This window comes from Molothrus ater, chromosome 8, assembly GCF_012460135.2.
Source record: "Molothrus ater isolate BHLD 08-10-18 breed brown headed cowbird chromosome 8, BPBGC_Mater_1.1, whole genome shotgun sequence".
NCBI classification, from domain to species: domain Eukaryota; kingdom Metazoa; phylum Chordata; class Aves; order Passeriformes; family Icteridae; genus Molothrus; species Molothrus ater.
The window spans coordinates 7,563,416-7,583,931 of record NC_050485.2 but is presented as its reverse complement, the minus strand read 5'-3'; the positions used below and the strand labels follow the sequence as shown (position 1 = coordinate 7,583,931).

At 45.6% G+C, this 20,516-nt stretch overlaps 1 protein-coding gene across 1 annotated transcript; it reads right to left on the bottom strand.

Annotated features, from left to right (window-relative positions):
* Window positions 1–10,105: 10,105 nt before the first annotated feature.
* Window positions 10,106–19,681, bottom strand: HIF1AN (hypoxia inducible factor 1 subunit alpha inhibitor). Its single transcript, XM_036385840.2, has 8 exons — window positions 19,414–19,681; window positions 18,218–18,468; window positions 16,828–16,976; window positions 15,019–15,164; window positions 14,429–14,535; window positions 13,969–14,032; window positions 13,632–13,742; window positions 10,106–12,514 (listed from the first exon to the last, which is right to left on the bottom strand). Exons 1-8 carry the CDS (start codon window positions 19,642–19,644, stop codon window positions 12,470–12,472), a joined length of 1,104 nt encoding a protein of 367 aa, XP_036241733.1. The 5' UTR covers window positions 19,645–19,681; the 3' UTR covers window positions 10,106–12,469.
* Window positions 19,682–20,516: the final 835 nt, after the last annotated feature.

Here is a 20,516-nt window from a genome sequence, read left to right as displayed (position 1 = left end):
ACTGGGTTTAGTGCTGCAGGAGCATGGAAACACCCAGAGAAAATAGGAAGGTAGCAACAAGGTACAGCCCATAGGTAATAAAGCAGAGAGTAGAACAGGCAGGGAGCTAGTTCATGCAAATGCAGAGCCTTTGAAAAGAGACAAGTCTTGAGAAAAATTTCACATTCAAAACTGACCACAGCAGAGAGCTTTGTGAGTTTCCTGGACAATCTTTGGAGGGCTGGCTTCATCTGATTGTTATAAAGACAGAGGAATTCTGTAGGTAAATGTATCTGTACTCAGTAGTGCTAGACATGCCTCATCAGCTTGATTTCCTAGTTGTACAACCTCCCTATAGTACTTATATATCAGAAAGAACAAGAATGCTTATAGATGTAAACACCACAACTGCCTAAACCAGCAGGTGACACAAGGCAAGAAATACAAGCTTTCTTTCTAATATACCACATTTAAAGAGATTAGATTAAAAGCAAGAATTTTTTAAATAGATAAAAACATTTACTGAAAATAAACTTTATTTAATAAAAATTCATTAAAAGGTTCTCCCACCATTATTTTCACCAATTTTATACAGAGTTGAATATGCGAGTGAGGCAGGCATGTTGTCTTACCAAAATCCAGCCCTAGGCAGTCTGTTAGATGAAGCTGAGGACACCATCACATGCCTGCCTGTAATCTCACCAAAGTTACACTTTGTTAATGATCCAGGTACTTGGGTCTCCATTTCCAGGATTGAATACAAGAAAAGGCATGTTCTCAGGGTGGTATATGAACCTGTCTGAAAATTTAAGAACCTGTGCAGAAACCTGAAGAGAACCTACTGCTCTACTTGCAACAGCTTTGGGCCCCACTGTGTTCCTTGAATTCCTGGAAAGCAGCCACTTATGGTCAAGAAACACTGATTTTGTTTATTTTTATTTCACTTGGGCAGATCTTACTCACAGGTTAGTTTGAGAAGATTTCTCCCCAGAGAGCATTGGAATCAGCCAGGCTTTGCTGGGCCAAACTGCCAATAGCCTTCGTTTTCCTAGTTGGTGCCCTCTTTACTCTTTCAGAAGCTGTTCTCCCATTAACTGCTGTGCAATTTTGTCTCCCAGATCCAGGATCTCAAGGCAGTCAGTTAGAGCCATCAAAACTATATTCCTTCTAGTATTCAAGCTACTTTCCTATGTCCTTTGGGAAAGGTACAGCCAGGTGACACTGGCAAAGTTCTTTCCTCCCCCTACTCACAGGTAGCTTTTTTCCTGTGAGAAAAAGGGGAGTCAGCATACGGCAAGAAAAGAAAAACACCTTTCTGGTACTCCTTTCACTCAGGAAAAAATAATTTTCACAGGCTGGCATGTTCCCTGTAAGTGGTAGGATCAAAGCAACGGGTTTGGAGACAGACACCTTGCTCAGGCAGTGATTCCCATGGTTTAAGATGTGCAAGATCCAAGTGCAGTTCCAGCAGATGACAGAGCTCCTTGGCAAGGTGCAAAATAGTTGCCCTGAGGAAGGATTTGGGCTGCTGTGTTTTCTGCAGTAGCTGGAAAGGTGCTATCCTGGGCAGCAAAAGCAGATGGAGCCTGAAGGCACAGGAGATGAACAAGACCCAGCTCTCCCTTTCTGGGAGGCCAAGGCAGCCACTGACCTGCAGTGCCTTCACAGCTCCCAACCTGAGCCAGGCCTGATCCACCTCGCCCATCAGTTCTGCCTCATTGACCACACACAACCTCTTCCAAATGCTGCTGTAAACAGCAGGCTCTTGGAGGGGGCTGGAAGGTGGCAATGGTAAGGTTCATGAGCCACCTCCTGGCTCTCTCCTCTCCAAGCACAGCCACATTGCCATGTGGAGGAAACCTTTGGCAGCTGTTTTGTGCTGGGAGACAGGGCTTGTTGAGCTTGGCTGAGTAATCCCAGGCACTCCCGTCACTGCAGCTGCATGCATCCTTGTTCTCCCAACCCAAGGATCGCTGCCTCGCTGAATCACCCCATTAAATTGCTAATATCTTATTGTTCTTTAAGATTTTGAAACTTGCTGCGAAACGTTTACAGATAATTTTTTTTTTGCCTGCAGTCACTGTGCCTAATGCCCAGTCATTGAGTGCCATATGTGTTTATATGCACTGCAATTTTCCACTTGATTACATTTTACCACAAACACTTTCATCCACTCCGCAAAGACAGCAGCAACACATCCATAATGTTCAGAGCAGCCCAGACAGACAGAGCTCAGACACAAATGTCTCCACTGGATGGACACTGCAAAATGTGAGATTCTTAAAACCAACTGACCCGGTCTCCAATTTTGAAGTCTCCAAGGGCACAAGCACCTCAGTCACCTAACAGAATGTGCAAAGTTAATGTCATGCTCCAGCTTTCCCATTAAGCACCAGGTGCTGCTTGTAAGTCTGGAACAGCTACACAACATGGACATGCTTGCCAATACCCAAGGATATCTCAGATTTTCCAGGAGACAGAGGATGACCCAGGCTGCTACAAGGTTGATTAGCACCTGAACCTGAAAAAAATCCATTGGGACAGCAACAGCACGACATGCAGCACAGACAAGTTCTGAAATTAGATACTGAACCCCGAAAAGTGAAGGCAAGTTCTCATTTAGTCTTCAACTAACTGGACATAGTCCAGCTTGTCTTATTGTGGGGGATTTCAACTCCTGATGGCTAAACCTTCCCATTTGCAACTAGGCAAGTCACATTGTCAACCAGGTCAGTCTTCCAGGAGAGGAGAGGCAACATGATCTACACAGCAACATTGGCATCCCCATGTGAGCTTGTTCCTTTCACCAGTTCAGCACAGCACAGAGCAGAGAATGCTGGCTCAGCTGCAGCAGTGAGCCAAGCCTCAATACTGTGCTGGTGTGGCAATAGTGCTTTTGCTTCTACAGTCCTTGCCCTGCAATGTCCCACCCTTTCCACTGCCTGGTGTGGACACTCACTGTGGGGAAGTGGCAAACATCTGTCATGATCAACAGCTCTCATTCCATCACCATCCGCCTGAGCTGGCACTGCTGACCAGCTCTGCTGACAGACATAAGGCTAGTTTGGTGAGGAAGCTCTTCATGACTCTGGAGACCAAAGAACATAGCCTACAACATCCACCAAAGATTTTACATAGAGAAATAGAATCACCTGATACTTCCCTTACATCCTGGGTTATCTGGGATAGCCTCTGCCTTCCGATCTATGTTCTGCCTTCAGACTGTTTCTTGTGTTATGCCCAAGAAAGAAATGTTACTACCTCTTACTGGATGCAAACTGTCCAGGGACAGGGCAGTTTGCATGTCTGCTGCTAATGAACATCCTTGACTGAACTCATGGGAGCAAACATAACCACCCTACACAGGAGAAGAGGCACTAAAGCTGTTAGTGGTCACTAGTCAGGCAGTCCAAAGCCAGCGTTCCTCACCCTGGACCCATGAGCACAAGTGTGCAGAAACAAGGCAAATGAGCGAGTCTAGCTGCCAAGAAGGACCACCACTGTTCTGCCAAGCATTTACAGCCTCTCTTTCAACAACACTGATTAGCACCACCAGCACAAAATCAATATTTACTTGAGAGAAATGCTGGTTGAGAGAAACCCAGCAGTGACCCTGGCAGAGGCCACTCCCAAGACATGGGGCAGCATGTCTGTCAGAGGGAGCACAGACTGCCTGCTGGAAAATGCCTGTTAACTCCTCTTTTGTTGGAGACTTCCTACCTTCCAGACATCTGATGCAGTCAGCCCTCAAGGGGCACAGGTGTTTATTCCAGATGAGTTCATTGCCCTCCCTTGGGACTCAGGTTGTATCAGTTTTTAGGTCTGTACCTAAAAGGCAACTTTTTTGAGGAGGAAACAAACACCAAGAGGTGTAGGAGCGAGATTGTGTTTTTTTCCTTGGCTGCTTCACTGAGCCCATTCAGCCTGCTGCTAGAACACTCATGCCTTTCATGTAGGGCAAGAACTCAAGCTCACATGGCAAATAGTAAGAGGGTCTGAGCTTCCTAGACTCAGTTGGGAGCTATCACCTGCCTGGCTGCATCTCACGAAGGAGAAGCTGCATTGAGCTTTGGGGTTTGGCCCTGTGTTGTTGCCTCCCTCCCACTGCAAGATGTGGCGACTTGAAAGCACAGCTCATTCTATCCACCATGCTCCTTGGTCTAATAGAGTTGGAACAGTCTCATGCTAGAGCCTTTTATCTGGGATAAGACTATTAACTCTCTTCTAAGCTCAACTCAAGGCTTATTTACTGGTTTAATGCACGAAGCCAGAGCGGATCCCTTGAGTCTCTGTATTCAGTCTCCCACCTTATGATACTTGACCACCTTGTCCTAGATCTTTACATCACATTCCATCTGACCTCTAGCACATCACCTACATCTTCTTTCTCTCCTTCACAACCTCTTCTGTAAACGTTAGTTACAATCCAGTGCCCTGCACAAAGGGGCCCTAGAGATCCCCAGAGCCCCTAAGGAGAATGGTTATTCTTACTTCTCATTCACACTGTGGAGGATATCAGCTTTCATCCATGAGAGGGAAGAGAATTCTATATGTATAGCATTCCTCAGTTCCATGCTGATGGGACAGTGGGTACTGTAAAGCTTGATAACAGCAGATGATAAAATCCTTTTGGGACTATCACACATCTGATGTACCCCATTTTCATCCTATTTAGGTGACAGGGCATTTGCAAGAGCAGGTACTGTGGCCCAAGAGGTTCTCAGGCTGCAGGTGAATAGAAGACATCTTTATGACAACATGACAAGTCCAGGTGAACCATGACAGAGACTCAGAAGCAACTTCCTTCCTGCACATGACAAAAGGGAGTTTCCCAGGAAGACTTCCACATCCATCTGCAAAATCATCCTCATTCTTTTTCTCTTGATGATCTCAGCCTGCTTTTCTTTCTCTTCTGACAGCTTTTCCCTCCAGCCACTCTGTTGGAGGCTGATATGTTCCTGAGAAGCCCAATTTCTTCTCAACTGCCTTTGCACTGAAACCAAGATTTGAAGGGGAGCCTCAGGAGAGAGAGGGAGCAAAGTATGACATATTCAAACTATAGTGAAATGACATATTCATCACAGCTTATGGGGGCCCACATGGCACCCCAACTGGATGCTGCCCCACTGCCCATTTCCCAGCTGACCCTGCTGGAGTTTCCCCCCTGCTCCCCTCTCCATGTTCCTGATGGAGTCACTCCAAGCGAAGTGGCTGATCTGATTGGCAAGGGAACACGAGGGGTGGCAGAGAAGGTGCTCACAGACATTTCTTGGCTGCCTCAAGGAAATAAAGGCCATCGCTGAGCCTGTCAAAATGATTAATCGCTTACAGAGAATGAGGGGGAGGAGGGAGGGAAAAGGAACAGGAGGAAGGAGAAGAGAAAGACAGATGGGATGGGGAGAGCTATAAACAAATAGCAAAAGCAGGAGACACAGGATTGCTTCTGTGCTGGGGAGGAATTGGAAGCAAGAGGCCCCAGGCTGTGCTTGGAGTGAACTGGTGGCAGATGAATGGGTCCTTCACAGCCCCCAATTCCACTTGGAGATTTCTTCCTCAGGTGTGCACCACTCCCAAACACAAGCTCAAAGAGCACTAAGGCCTGCTCCACCAGAGCAGTGTCAGACCTGACAGCCCAAGTAACATGGTCCTGTGACACCTCATTTCTACAAACCTCTGCAGTTCCCATGAGCTGACAGACCAGAAGCTTATTACCTCAAATACCAAGCAAGGCCTTGCCTCCAGCTCCACAGCCTGTATTGACTGGCATTTGACCCAAATACCCACCAGCACCAGTAATTCTTTGCTGCCAGAAGGATTTTAACCCAATAAAACACAGATGGTTGGGAGCAGCTTCAGAATATCAGAGGTCCTGGCAAGGGAACTTGCAGCAGAATCAGCCCATTGCCGGTGCTACTAATCTCTTCTACAGAAACTATCCCCTTGGATGCTATTATCAGCCCATGCACCCTCTCTGTGGACATGGAGAATGTCCTTTTATAGAAGCAAACTATTTGACCTCACCCCTTCAGCTGCTTTCAGCTCAGCTCGAGCCCTCACACAGCTCACTGCATGAGGCCAGTACTGCTTAAGCAGCTCAAGGGGCACAGAGCATGCAGCAGATCTGGTAACACAGATTACCTACACACAGGAGAGCCTCCCTTCCTGGCTTCCCAAGAGATTAAGTCACATCCAAAGGTCCTCCCCATCAAGGCATTCAATGGCAAATCCTGACTATTCAGGAAAAAAAAACCCCACAGCTGACACTGGGACAAAAGTCACACTTGTGCTCCTGCCATCCAGTAGAGTGACATTTCTTACAGAAAGGGCAATGCCCTGCCATGTCAAAGTCTGATTGCTCAGGGTTTACTGCAAGTTTGGTAAGTGAATTCTGACCCCGCTACCTACTACAGCACAACCTACCTTCCCCCTCTACAAAGAGCACAAGGTGCACTCCAAATGTAAGCACACATTAAAAGTGTTGCTGTAAATGAGGAGCAGCCTTCCTCTTGTGTTCAAGAGGGAATAAAAGTCACTACCTGACATATCTTCCTATCCTAAGCAATGTGACCAGTGATTCTCCTAACTGCTGTCATGATAAGCTCTGGATGAAAAACCCTGTTAGATCATTGCTTGATCCTGTCCTGAGATCTACTGTTCTCTCTTTCATTTGAGTTCCTGTGGTGAACACTAGCCGTGGGAAGAGGTTGAAAATCTAAGCTGCTCTCATTTGTCTGAGCTCAGAGCCAGCAGGGAATGAGACAACATGGCTTCAGCTCTCCCCTTTTGTTCTGGTTTAGGGCAAATTTGGGAGAAAACCTCTAAAGGGGTTCCTCTAGGAAGCAGATTCGAGCAAGCCCCTCCCCTAACTGGTCTGGGAAAATAGTTCCTTGGAGAAAAGTGGAAAAAAACTGTTTATTTAGCAGGCAAAGCATTCACCAGCACAAAAATGAACAATACTAAACAACAAAACCTCTTGCTGCTCGGAAGAGATGACAAATTCGGAAAGTCCTCTTTGTGGGTTGTAGCTCGGCTCACTCAGTCTGTTATCAGTCCCTCCCTGCTGGAATGCAGTGTCCTGGGCCCAGTGGGCCACAGGTGTGAGCTCCCACTGTTTTACCTTTGTATCTGCTTTGATTTCCAGTCGCAGAAAGAATAATTGCCCTGATGGAGACCTTCACCTCAAGTAAATGACCCAGCCTTGCAAAGACAGGAACTGCCACTGAAATCAATGGATCCAGTAAGCTTAAGTGTTCAGATGAACCAACCAACACTGTATGCCTACAAATGGTCTGTCATGCCTCCTCCCAGGTTAGAACTGCTGATTTAATCAGAGGCAATGCCTCTTCATGCAAACTACACCAAAGTGTTTAACCTGACAAGACCATGAATGACAGCTGTAGGAAAACCAGGTAACATAGATTCCATATGTATGATAATTTGATCAAAGCCAACAAAACCCAAACAAAAGCATATAGTGGATTGTGCATGAGTGGATGATGAGGCAAGACAGCAAATGACAGACACAGAGAAGTCACCACTGCCTTCTTTTCTTTATCTGTCATGCAGTCCATCAGGTTCTTCATCGCTCTTGTAGAAAATGACATTATCAGGAAAAGAGCCTGAAACTGCTTTCATGGTGCCTATCCTAAGCTTGCTGCATGCCAGTCAAGGCCCCTGCCTGCTCTCTTCCACACCACAAACTGCATGCAAAATGTGGAGAAAGGAGACAGAAAATTTAAGACCTTGTTTCTGTGGTTTTTGCTGTCAGTTTGTGGCCAGGCACCGAGATGGAAGTGCAAGGTGTCAGTGGGGGAAGGACTGGTCTCCCAGATATGCTCTCTCCCTTACTAAGTAGGACTGGAAGGATTCTGCCTCACTGCCTTCCTCCCCAAGCTTTCCAAGCCTCACAAAACCCTCTTTGCTGCTCTGTACCTAGGCAGAGATGGCTCTGTGGAGCAACAGGAGCACTTAGTTATGCATCTTGTGGACTTCACAGTGGCTCTAGTGGCTGCCTCCATTGTTTGTGGGATATTCTCCCCCCCTTCCCTCCTTCTAACAAAGATTCTGATTAATGATCGCTCATTCCTAATTGTCAAATTTCTTTTCCTTCATCCTGTGTCTAATCACCAGTGACAGAAGCCATTACGCAAATGAGAGCAGACGACTTCCCACAACTGTTCTCGTTGGTAAAAGCCTTGTAATTTAAAGCTCTGATTTGTAGAGGAAAGCTGCGTTTCCCCAAGGCGTCCGGGCATCTGTTCCACTTTCACTCCAAGAGCCTCGACTTCCGCTCCCTCCCCCCACAATTAGTCCTCTGCTTGCAACAAATATTTGACTTTTCGAGGCAGTAATTAGAACTTACTTTGCATGTGTTTGTCACAGTAAGAGCATCTTTCCCTTTCAGTCTAGGCAGCAGCAATGCAGAGAAGTGCCCAGGGAAGATGGTGGCTTCAGAGCTTCTGAGGACATTGATGGGAGATTGCTTTCTGTTCTGAAACAGGAACAGAAGATGAAGACCAGAAGCAAGAGTGCAAGGAAGCTTCTCACACACACGAGGCAGAAATGCAGTTCTCTAAGTGTAGAAACACATGAGCAAAGGCAATACCTCTGCTGCAATTGCTGCTCTGCTTCCAGGGCTGAGACCATGCATTAACAAAGGCCTGCCAGGAGATTGCTGAGACCCTGAGAGCACTATCCCCATTCTAGGGCTTTAAAGGACAGTTGGCTGTGTTCAAGGTCAGCTTGGCCATTGATAAGAGCCGTTGCAAACAAAAGAAGTCTCTGCCCAGGCCTGCCCCTCTCTCTCTCAAGAGCTGCTTTGATGCCAAGGGTGACCCCTTGCCCCCAGCTGAGTCAGACTGCACTGCAGCTGTGTCTGATACCTCCTCAGCCCAGGCCTGATCCTCACCTCTTGGCTTCGCCTTGGACCTGATTTATCACTCCAAATATCCCTAAGCTGAGCATGACCCTGGTCAACAAGGGGGTGAACAAGTGGATCAGCTAAAAAATCCATGTGCTTCTCCTTACACAGGAAAGATTCTGCAGCTATGGTTTACAAGGATTAAGACTTCTCCTCATAAGAATCCCTCTTTTCAAGGAGCAGGGAAATGAGGAGGAAAAAAAAGGGAGAAGAAAGGTATTAAGGAACCTAAGTTAATAAAATAAAACAAGAAAAAGACTATAAGTACAAGTGAAAAATCTTGGCCTCTGACCTAGTTTTCAAATGACAAGGTTCTCATCTCAGTTTCCTCTGCTCTTTGCACAACCAAAACATTTCTGAGCTTTATGATGCCACCTTGTACGTTATCCAAGAGGCTGAAAGGATCAGACATAGTAGATCACAAAGTTCAGTGGAGCACAAGCAAGGGTGTTCAGAGATGATGATCCCAGCAGGCAGAGCAGGGAAGGGTGAGCACCCAGAGTCAGACTTCTGCACTTGGCTTCCCTACTCCCTTCACATTCACCCTGTCCCCCAAGGGTGTGAGGAGAGTGCCATTTGCAGTGGCCCAGGCTGAGGCATCTCGCTCTCCCACAATGCCAACATCCTTCACGTACTATTCGACTCTTCCGTATTTTACTACATCTTAGCCATTTGTTCAGAATTAGTCAGTGTTTCACCAATGGTTACATTTCAAGATTGCTGTGGAGTTAATATTACTGTAAAATAACTTCTGTTTACTAGGTAGAGAGGACTCCATCTCCCAAGGCTGCTAACATACAGCACAGGTACACACAGCAAGCTTCCCCCCAAAATCTCCAGGACAATTAATTGAGTTCATCAGGCCTGCTTGTGTAGTTTGCTCCATCATCCAGTCAGAGTATGGTGACACCATTCAGGTCAGCAGGGAAGGGAATTTTTCCCTGCCCACCAACACTTCTTGTTGACAGGGTACAAGCACACTATCTTATTCCCAGTTTTCCTTTCAGGCTTCTGGCAGTAGTATGGTGAAAGTTGTGAAGACTCATAATAATGCAATTGGTATTGCTGTTTTGAAGGCAGTTCTGGAGACCAACAGCCTTCACCAGTGAAGAACACAAGTGGAGTTGTCAGACTGAAAGGTAGATTTAGACACACGTCCTTATAGAGCCCTTCTACACAGCCACTCACAAAATAAAAGCCACACCATTCTGTTGTTCAACATTGGTTGTATTTAAGAACTACACTTCAGAAGGTACCATGTGTTTGTCACACCCCACCCCCTGTACACACACCCCTAGCAGAGAACACACAGCTTCCCAATACCATGGCAAGGGGCATTGAAAGCACAAGGTGAAAAGGGAAGGGGGAGGGAGTCAGTCCATCAGTGCATTGTAAATGAGCTTTCACAAAGTCAAGTGCAGCAAAACCTGTTCAGACACTTTAAAAGTTAGACCTTTGGCAAATAAAAGAAAAAAAAGGATCCTAAAAGTTCTGTAAGTACCATTCTCTCTCCACATGGGATATGAACTCCCACCCTGAGCTTTAAGAGTTGATGGTGTCTAACAAGCAGTACTGAAGACTACCATGTGCTGAATAAATAGCACAGAATGGGATTTAATTTGAGCATCTTTCAACAAAGGGCATGTGCCCAAGATTCCTGGGAAGGCCTTGCTTTTGGCCAGTCAGAAGTTTCTTCCCCAGTTGTCCAAAGGCTGAGCATTGATAAGCATCCAGCTGAGTGACCTTCGTCTGGATCTAACCACAGCTCTGGAGAGCCTGCAACATGGCAGTCAGACTACTCAGTGACACACATTTCTTCAACAAGGACCCTGTAGCTGCCAATTAAACTTCATTTATTCTGACCAGTAAAGCAGCCAGAAAACTTGCCTCAGGACCTCCTGTTTCCTCCTGTTTGAGAAGCCTTTCACTTTTGTGAAAGACAAGCCCACTGCAAGTGGTGCATGAACTATCCCAGAAAAAGATGGGACCTGATACCAAAGATGGAGCACTTCTCAAGTAGCATGTTACACTTTTATCAGAACCCACATCAGAACAAGCCCAGCACAACAGGGGAAACACTGGGAAGTCTCAACAAAACAAATTCTACACTTTCTGGGATGAGATACATGGGCTATGAAACAGCTTCTCCCACCTCTAGCTTTTGGAACCCATTACAACCACATCACAAGTACAAGATCTTTGCACCGCTCCCCAAACCAGGGACAGCAGTGCAGCACACCTCAGGGAATAAAAAGCCAGCTTCCACATGAGCCTAAGGCTTCTGCATGGAAGAGAAGGAGGAAAGCAAAGTTACTTTTCAGAGTGATTACTGAGGACTCAAACAGAGGCTTATCTGGTTCCTGTGCTCTGGTCTTGTCACTTCCAGTCTGCCATGTCAAGTCCCGGAACACAAAAAGGATCAGGATAAACTTAATCACATTTAAACAAAACGCCCTGAACTCTTTCACATGACTGTACAAGGAAGAGAACCACACACTGGCATGGATTTAACTGATGGACAGGAGCCACACAAAATCACACAAATGTGCGCACCTGTGCGCAGCCACACACACTTGAGTTCTTGCAGTTTCAGTAAAAAGGGCACTTTCCTGTGCTAGTCTCAGGAGCCAGGACCCTGCTGGGGAGAAGTGAGGCTCTGTACCTATCTGACACTGTGTTGTGACAGTTGAGCTCAGCATCCCTTGGAAATTTAATTTAAAAATGTGGCTTAATCATTCATGACTTGGAGAGTGCCCTGGCATTTATGCACCTCCCTTCATAATGCTACATCCCCTTTGAACCATACTGCAGCTTCAAAAGAGCAGGAGAGAAGCCTTCACTCCCCAGAAAAAGCTGTCAGAAAGGAGATTTATCTAGACTCATACAAGACAGATGTTATTTGGACAGCATAGGATTTGGTGCTCACACACTAGATAAATTCATTCTGATCTCTACCCTGTACTACATCCAAAGCATAGATGTCTTAGGTTGAAGGAACTGAATCATTTGTCCAGTTGCTCAGTACACACATGCCATCTCACATGTTCATTTCCATTAATACAAAAAGGTGCCAGAGTTGAGCAGGGACAGGTCCTCTAACAACAGAGGACTGTGAAACCTAACATTTCCCGCCTTATATCCACTGCTGCCACCAACACACAAACCCAGCCAAGAGGTCCAAACCTCACGAGGCTGAGGAAACAATATTGCTCCTGGTTATCCTCCAAGCTCTTCTTCATATGCCTGAAAATCCTGAAGTAACACATCCGAGTGCCAGAAGCCATGCTCCTTGTGGCAAACAGGGCAGAGGGAAGAAAATAAACAAGTTAGTGAGCATGAATCCAGCTTCCAGTAAGTGCAGGCTCTTTCTTGGGAGGTTCAGTTAGATGAGAGTGGAGGATGAATAGGGTACTAATGGTTTTGCAGTTCCAGTAGCCCCTTTATTGTAGTGGGGGCAGGACAGGCCAGGAAACCCATCAGTCTGTTAAGTGCTGCGTGCAATACTAGCGCTCAGTATCTTCCATTGCTTGTGAACAAAGCAGCTCCAACATCAGCCATGGCCACCAGGCATTAGTCATACCGGCCCTTAATCATCATATTCAACAAGGGACCCACCTGTTCAAAGCAAAAACAAGTCATTAGCCAGGACACTTACACAGAAATGGCAGCACAGAGCCTGCTCCCTCTGCATCACAGAGCCCAAGATACACCTAATCACTTTCAAAGTATTTTCTAGAAAAACACTGGGGCGCACATGAACACATTCTTAAAATACCCTACCGAAACTGCAGTTCTCTGTCAACACCTGACTTCAGGTGACACCAAAACATTCCAACCAGAGTGGAAACATGCCCGAAACATTTTCACTTCCCACCTAACCTTTGTGATTTCTAAGTAGATGCTATTAAAGAGAATCAATAGTCATCACGGGTTGCTCTTTTCAGGGAGAGAAGGAACATTCTCACTCATTGAATCCTCTCTGGTCCCTGGGGTCACTAAGAGGGGGGGGCTACAGGTTTTTTTTTCAGTCAAGACCACTCCCACATCTCAGGACTGCCTAATCATGGAGGGAAGTTCAGAATGCTATGGCAGTAAAAAAATCTCAGGGGAAAGGCTAAAGAGGAGTTTCTCCACAGTGGTAAGGATTACAGACCATGAAAGCATTTCTATCCTTGACCTGCATTTCCACTTTCAGATGATCAGATCTTCAAAGGCATACTCTTAGTACCTCTGTCTTTTTAGACTTAGTACCTCAGTGTATTTTTTTTTATATACCAGATAGTTAAGACTGCAAAGAATTCAGACACAAGCAAGAGACATGTTAAAGAGCACAGGACTTAATAGAGGAAATTTCTGTTATTTAAGAGACTTGGATTCAACAGGTGAAACAGTTTCAATTTTTTTTGTAAATGGGTATCATTGCTGCACAGAAGACTAAGGAGTTTTTGGGAACAACACTTTCCTGAAGTACCCAAAGTCAAAGTACACTTTTTTCCCACATACAAGAACAACTACTTCATTGTTTGTAGGGGTCCTTTCCATAATTGTAATTTTAAGAGCTTGCAGTTTTGTAAGCAAATGACCTTCTGAAGACTGCAGGAAGAATCAGCAAAGAGCAATCCTGCTTTCCCACCCTCACTCTGGCACCTAGAGAGCCAAGTAGCTGTCATCTCAAGTTTTGCATTATGCCTTAATGATTTCAACAGTAGTGACCACATGGTTCTTTCCATACCTCTTGTGGATTTCCTAAGGCTTCTCCCAGCATCTTCTCAATGTTCCTCATTATTGCCACTTTCTGATGAGCCTTTAAGGGATACTCAATTCTCTTTGGGGTTGGGGCACCCTGAAATATCAAAAAGAGGTCATTTGCACGCTTCCTGTATTGGCAGCTTATTCCACTGTACCCAGTCACCCAGTTCTTCACACACACAACTCTGAAGAGGAAAAAGTAGCTTCCAGAAGCAAAGGACTTGGTGCCATGAAGTTCTCATATCGACAACGTGTGCCAATACATCTCTACCTGAAAAAATCATCTGAGATGGGGCGAACCAAGCTGTGCTTGTACTCACCTTGTACCAGAAGTTCACAGTGATGGTAATCCCCCCATTCAGGAGAGACTCAATGTGGTGCCACCTGCATGGAAATCACATAAAAAAAAGAAAAGAAACTATTTTGCTGTAGCTTATAGTGAAATACCTTGGATGATGAGTTCAGACAGCACTAGACAAGCCTGGCCCTATACCTCCTGCATCAAGACCTCAAAACTTCTGGAAAGCTCTCCTTATTTAAATATAGATCCTTTTCTCACACGTTAGTAAGTACATGCACAATTAAAGTGGTGTCAGGGAGAATTACTATTCCCATCCAACAGATAGGAATTAGAAGCATGCTGGCCCAAGATATCACAGAAAATATCACAGTTGCTGGAGAAGTAAAAACAAAATACTCTTAAGAGCCAACCCAACACTAAGTAGAAAACATTTTAAACCTCTGTTTTTTATCACAGTGCAGTCCAGCCATCCTTCTTACCAGTACATAGGTATGTACAGCACATCCCCAGGACCCACCACCGTCTCATAGCCAACCACATTCCGAAAGTTTGGAAACTTCTCATAGTCAGGATTGTCAAAGTCCACCTAATAGGAGAAAACAATAAGAAACTCAGAAGAATCTCCTGCAATGACAATCCTCATTATTGGCTCTCAGTGTCAAATCATCCTGGTCTCCCCTTACATGACTTTTACATTTCCAGTTGTATCTTAACTTTATTGTGAGGTCCTGCAGTACCCTCCAAGTACCATATAGGTAGGAATCTTGCAATTTGTCTGTCAACAAATCTGTGTTTGACCAGTGATCAGTGAAAGAGAACAGAGGACGTAGAACTGCAGACCCACTGTTTATCAGTAAGGAGGTTTTTATGGCCCTAGCACTTGCAAGTCAGAACAAGACACAAACAGAAAACCACCAATGCATTCCCCACTTAACAAAACTGAGCAGAGGTTTTGCAAAAGCTCAGCAAGTGTTTTGCAGCTTTAACTCCAGTGCAGCTTCCTCCCACCTAGCATCTTTACAAATGCCCATTTTTGGCAAGGAGCAGAGAACAGATCTGCTACTCTCACCTGGCTCTGTCTGTCACATGGATGGTGCACAGGATAAGGGTAGAGGCATTCAAACTGATCAGGAGGAAACAGGATACACCTCTTGTAACCCTTAATCTGAGCAAAGAAGTTCTGTTGCTCGTCATAATGAGCTGGTGTCACATTCCCTACACAGAGAGAAGAGAAAATCAAGACGCTCTCAGGTATGAAAGAGATGCAAGTTATATTCCTTGCTGAAGACAGAAAATATACTCCCACATATTCAGAAACTAAACAAGGAAAATGACAATAGGAATGTTACAAACACCCTATCATCAGCCTTTATTGAGGAGCTGCTACTCCACTTAATTTCCATTCTAAATCCATACTCAGCAACTTATGCTCTACAAGGTTAGGAATTCCAGCTTGTTCCAATGAACAGCAGATGCTGAATGTTGATAGGAAGCTTTTTCATAAAACACTTTGCTTAAATGACAAGTTGTGGAACAGACTGTCAAAGATTATTAGTCTAGAGAAAAGGAGTTCAGTGGTTGGATTTGAAAAAAAGTCCCAGAAGTTTTTCAAGAAAACAACTAAACAATCTCTGTCAATGAGCTCCCAATAGCACCCGCTCAAGTCTGATTAACAGTGCTTGACTGTTGCCACTAGATCTGAAATTTAATCAAATCTTTAAATGCAGGGGGGTTGTTTTGTACCCCTCACAAGTGTTTTTCAGGCTGTTTGCCAATTCAGATATCACTCTCTTGGCCTGCAAGAATTAAGATAACAGTTAACCCCATAACTTCATTAAATAGATCATACGATCACATGCTGCTCTAAAGAGATTCTTTTTTCTAGCACATGCTGGCTCAAGACAATTCCTTGGTTCTTGTGCTAACATGTTAATAAGATTTTAGTGACTATATAGCCTGTAAGGAAGTGTTGGTCCACTGATTTTATATTATGCTTTCTCAGCTAGTAAAACAAGTGGCAAAGACAAACTACTGTAGGTTGAGTAGGACTTGGTGCAAAGAGGAAAAAACCATCCAAGTTGTGTAACTGAACAATTATAATTGGATATACTGGCCATGTTGATTACTGGCTCTCCCACTTCACAGACAGTGTACATGTCTTCCCCAGTTATTGAGATTACTTTCTAAAAGAATGTTCTCCTTGTCAACAGTCTAGTGGTTTCTCTGTCTTCTAAGGCACTTGCCTCTTAGTCAGGCTCCACATGAATTTGGAATTCTATTCTATCCAAATACTTTTAGAATTTACCCATCTTCAAGTTTCCCACTGTCCTATAGGCTCTCAAGAAAAAAAAATCAGGTCTTAGTCAAAAGAAAATTCCTCCTCACAGTGTACTAGCTCAAATAAGAATAAAGGCTTCACAAAATAATCAGATTTCCTCCTGGGCAGACATTGGACATACTCAGAAAAGCCCAGAAGTCTAACACTGTTCAAGTTGCAAACCTTTCTGCACTTTGAATCTGCAGGCTTCGAGCTGTTTAAATCTACAGTGCCTGAAGCATGCAAACAGAAAACAGATCCCAGGATATCATTAGCAGTTACTAGAAACACAGTCCCACCAGCATCACACAGAGCATTTCCATGAGCACATTACATTCAGGCATTCACAGTACATCCCTGGCAAAATACAGACTGTTCTTTTCCTTGTTTCCCAAGTCAAGGTGTGACAACAGTCTCCTCCCAGCAAAGCTTTACACTACCTCCTCTAAAGGAACACACAGATCTAGGGGAAAATCCATTTGAAAGACGTTCTGGAACTGAAATACAGAACTGCTGATGCAATCTTCTCCCTTTCTCCTTCAGTCTGAGGAAGCTATTTACCTTCCATGCCAATAAGAAGCAAGTTAGAAGTCAGTTGACCCCAGCCACGTTTCCCTTGCTGCTTGTTAATCCAGTTCCAGTTGAAGCCAAGGAAATCCACTACAATCTTCCTTCCAACTGTGTCATTCAGTGTTTGCTGTAGATATAGCCTGAATTGTCCAAGAGAGAAAGCAGAAATCAAGTATTAAACTTTGTCATGAGCACAGACATACTCTGCCTCTTCAGAAAGATTTCAAAACAGAGAAGTACTTCCTAGAGATTCTGTTCTATCACTACACAGCTCGATACCTGTGGAAGAAAACAGTTTCAAAAAGTCCACACACTTTGCTGTAAGGTTTCCCAGTACACAAGAGAACAGATCTTGGTTCAACTTGAACAATGACAAGGGAAAAAGACAATTTTAAGGAAGAACAACCCTCTCGCAGGGCAGGAGGAGGAAACTCTAAACAGACTGGCCATTATCAAATATCAAATAAATCCCTAGATGAATGCCACCCCTCTAATTCACCTGCAATATCAGTTACCTCTTCTAGCAGAACTACATGAGGGAAAAAGAGGGCTCAGGAGAGCCTGCACATTTCAGTATCAAGTTACTTAAAGCCATGTTTACATTTAGACATAGAGGATCAGAGGAATCTAACCTCTGTACCAACAATCACAGTATTACAGACTGCTGTCTGCAATGCTGGAAAAAAATGCATTTCCAAGAGCAAGGACTGACTTCTCTCTTGGAAAAAGCACACCCAAAGCTGAGAAAGAAGAGAAAGGCACAGATGACAAGTGGGCAGTGTTGCTTCCAATTAAGACACAATTAAACATCTGTAATTCCTTTTAGAGGGCTGTGACTGAAAACACTAAGGGTTAAGCTGCTGACAGTTCTATTCCATGTCCAATTGAAGCTCCTCTCAGTGACCCACAGCTCTGTTAGTGGCACAGGCCATCATCCCCAGTACACAGCACGTGCACCACCTGGTCTATATTCCCAAAGAGGGTTAGCTCCAGCTGCCTTGGGATTCTGTGGGAAAGCCTGAATGCCATAGCCTATACCTTTACATCAGACAACAAGCTTCTCTACCAATACCACAGTCTGCCAAAAAAAAGCGAAGCTTAATTCTTTCTCTATACAAACCCTGCCTCACACAGAGGGGGGAAAAATAAATAAATTCCTACAGCCAGTGTGAACAGTTTGTTTGGTTTGACTTTTCTAATAAGGTAACAAGGCTGCTGTCAACTAGAAGCCCTGCAGGAAAAGCAGGGTCATTAAGAAGAAACAAATAAAAATTCCAAAAAGTTCATGACACTTTAATCATCAACACCCACTGAAGAGAAACTTAGCTCCTACTTAGGTCTGAAGAAACAGAGAAACCTCCACAATCCACTTATCACTTACCTCTCAGCACTCCCTTTTTGTTGTATTTCTTTGAGTCTGTCCACAAACTCGGCAAACTTCATTTCTTCCCTACTTGACTTGGGTTTGAAGTTCTTAAAATTGGCCATTTTTTTCTCATCATAGTACAAAAACTTGTGTGTGCTGGCACTATACACTGAGAAGTCCCCGTTGCCAATGTTTTCCTGGAGGTAGTCCAGGTCCCATTTCAGAGCAGGATAAACCAGATTTGTATCTGTCAGCACCACTGGCTCCTGGAGAGAAACAGGAAGTTTATTGATTCAAAGACCTCTTGAACTTAAGAACCAACACATTCATTATTGCACCCACAAAAACTCCCTTTCAAAATGGGGAATTGGAAAAGGCATTTGAAGTAATCGTATATTTGTTCTGGGGAGAAAACCAAGCAAGACATGATAGGAAATTCTAAGAAAATGGTGGCCTGGGGCTACAGTAAGCTCCTGGTAGCAATGGGACAACAGATTGCACTATCTACTTAGCCGGTCTCCATCAGCAAGGTTAGACAAACACTAGCTGGCAACACTTCTGGGCCTTCTTGGTCCTGACACGTAGCCAGGAGACAAGGTAGATTCTGGCTGGTCACTTCCAGCCTCAGCTGTGAAGGGTATGTGCCAGCAAAAAGACCCCTCTGAATCCAGAAACAGAACTCATCTCTTTTCTCAGAGGACTGCAGATAACCACCATCCAAAAACGGACCATCTCTTCTACAGCAAAAAAAGAACCTCTACAAAAGGAAGACAAAGTACATCACCTATCTCATCTAACAGTAAGCAACCTAACCAAGGCAGCACTGTGTTCCCAAGCTGTGCATACACAACTTCTTGCAGACTTTCCTTAAAAAACCCAACTACCGAACCTACCAAAAGGAGACTGAGCTGGTACAAAACCAGTACGAGAGCCACCACTGTAAAGGAACTTTTACATCTGTGGTCGCTGGCACTTAGAAAACAATCAATATGTGCCCAGGGGTTTACACAACGTTCCCACAACTTCCACCCCGACAACAAAGGGCTTAAAACAAACGTTTGCTGCCAATTTCACAACTCAACGCTGTAGCACCGAAGAAAAATGTCCACCACAGCAGAGAGGAATGGGACAGCGGCTACAGCAGAGCCCGCGCGGTGCCCAGGGCGGACAGGGCCGGGATGAGGCGGTGACTGCGCCCGGGACCCCCTCACCTCGTTCTCGATGAGCTCCTCGGCGCGGGGGTCGCTGTGGCTGAGCCGCGGGATGGGCCGCGTCTCGAACGAGTAGCGGCGGAACTGGGAGTCGCTCCAGCCGGGCCCTGCCGCCACCGCCGGGCCCTCCCGGCAACCCGCGGCGGCCGCCGAGGAGGAGCAGGAGGAAGAGGAGGAGGAGGAGGAAGAAGAAGAGGAAGAGGAGGAGGAAGAGGACGAGGCCGCCGCCATCGCCGCCTCCACCGGAGAACCCGTCCCAAGGAAGGCGGAAGCGGAAGCTGCGCACCCATGGCAACGCCGGAAGCGGAGGGCAGAGGCGGAGGGCAGAGGACATGGAGAGGGAGGAGAGAGGGGGCGGAGGCGGCAGCGGCGGCAGCGCCCCCGCGCGGGCGGAGGCTGCAGGGGCTCCGCTGTCCCGGGCCTCGGTCCCTTCCCGAGGCTCCCAGGCCCCGCTGGGCGCTGGGAGCGCAGCAGGGCAGGACCCGCTGCAGAAAACAGCAGGATCGGCTCTGCAGCCTCCTGGCCGGGCCCCGGCCGCCCCTTCCCCTGAAAGGCGGCGGAGCGGGCGCCAGCGCTGCCCTCGGGCATTTCCATTGCCCATGGAAACAGCAGCACCCGCTGCCTCTGCCCGGCCGCGGGAAATTCGCTGCGGAGCTCGGCGCCTGAAAACGAGATCCTTAATTAACACCGGCTACAAAAAACAATATAGCACTGCCTGGTGCAACTAACACCCAGCCTGTGGTGGCGGCTACATCATTTTAGCAGGATTTCATGAACTGTGTGACTGAAGCTGAGCCGTTGAATTATTTTCTTGTATGTTTATTGAGACAAAGTCTACATTTGGTTTTTAATCTGCAAACAGCAAGAATGATGATCGCTATTTCCCAAGAATGCGCGCCACATTAGGCATCAGCTATGGAGATTTTGGTCTCTGGCATACAGTGGTTTTCATCTTACACTAGCTGGGATTTGTTCTGCCTGCACAGAACTTTGCCTTCATGAGAATAAGGCAATTTCCCTTTGTCCTTCCAAAATTTATTAATAGACTTAGTTTCTGGGAAAATGAGTGTCCTCTCACGTTTTAAATCTACAACATTTCTGCT

Excerpts from the sequence above, each read along its gene's own strand:
- HIF1AN (XM_036385840.2), bottom strand. The coding sequence starts at position 19,644 with ATGGCGGCGGCCTCGTCCTCTTCCTCCTCCTCTTCCTCTTCTTCTTCC. Across the intron at positions 18,469-19,413 it reads AGGAGCTCATCGAGAACGAG|GAGCCAGTGGTGCTGACAGA; the intron begins GTGAGGGGGTCC and ends GTTTCTCTCCAG. Across the intron at positions 12,515-13,631 it reads CCTTAGGAAATCCACAAGAG|GTGGGTCCCTTGTTGAATAT; the intron begins GTATGGAAAGAA and ends TGCTTTGAACAG.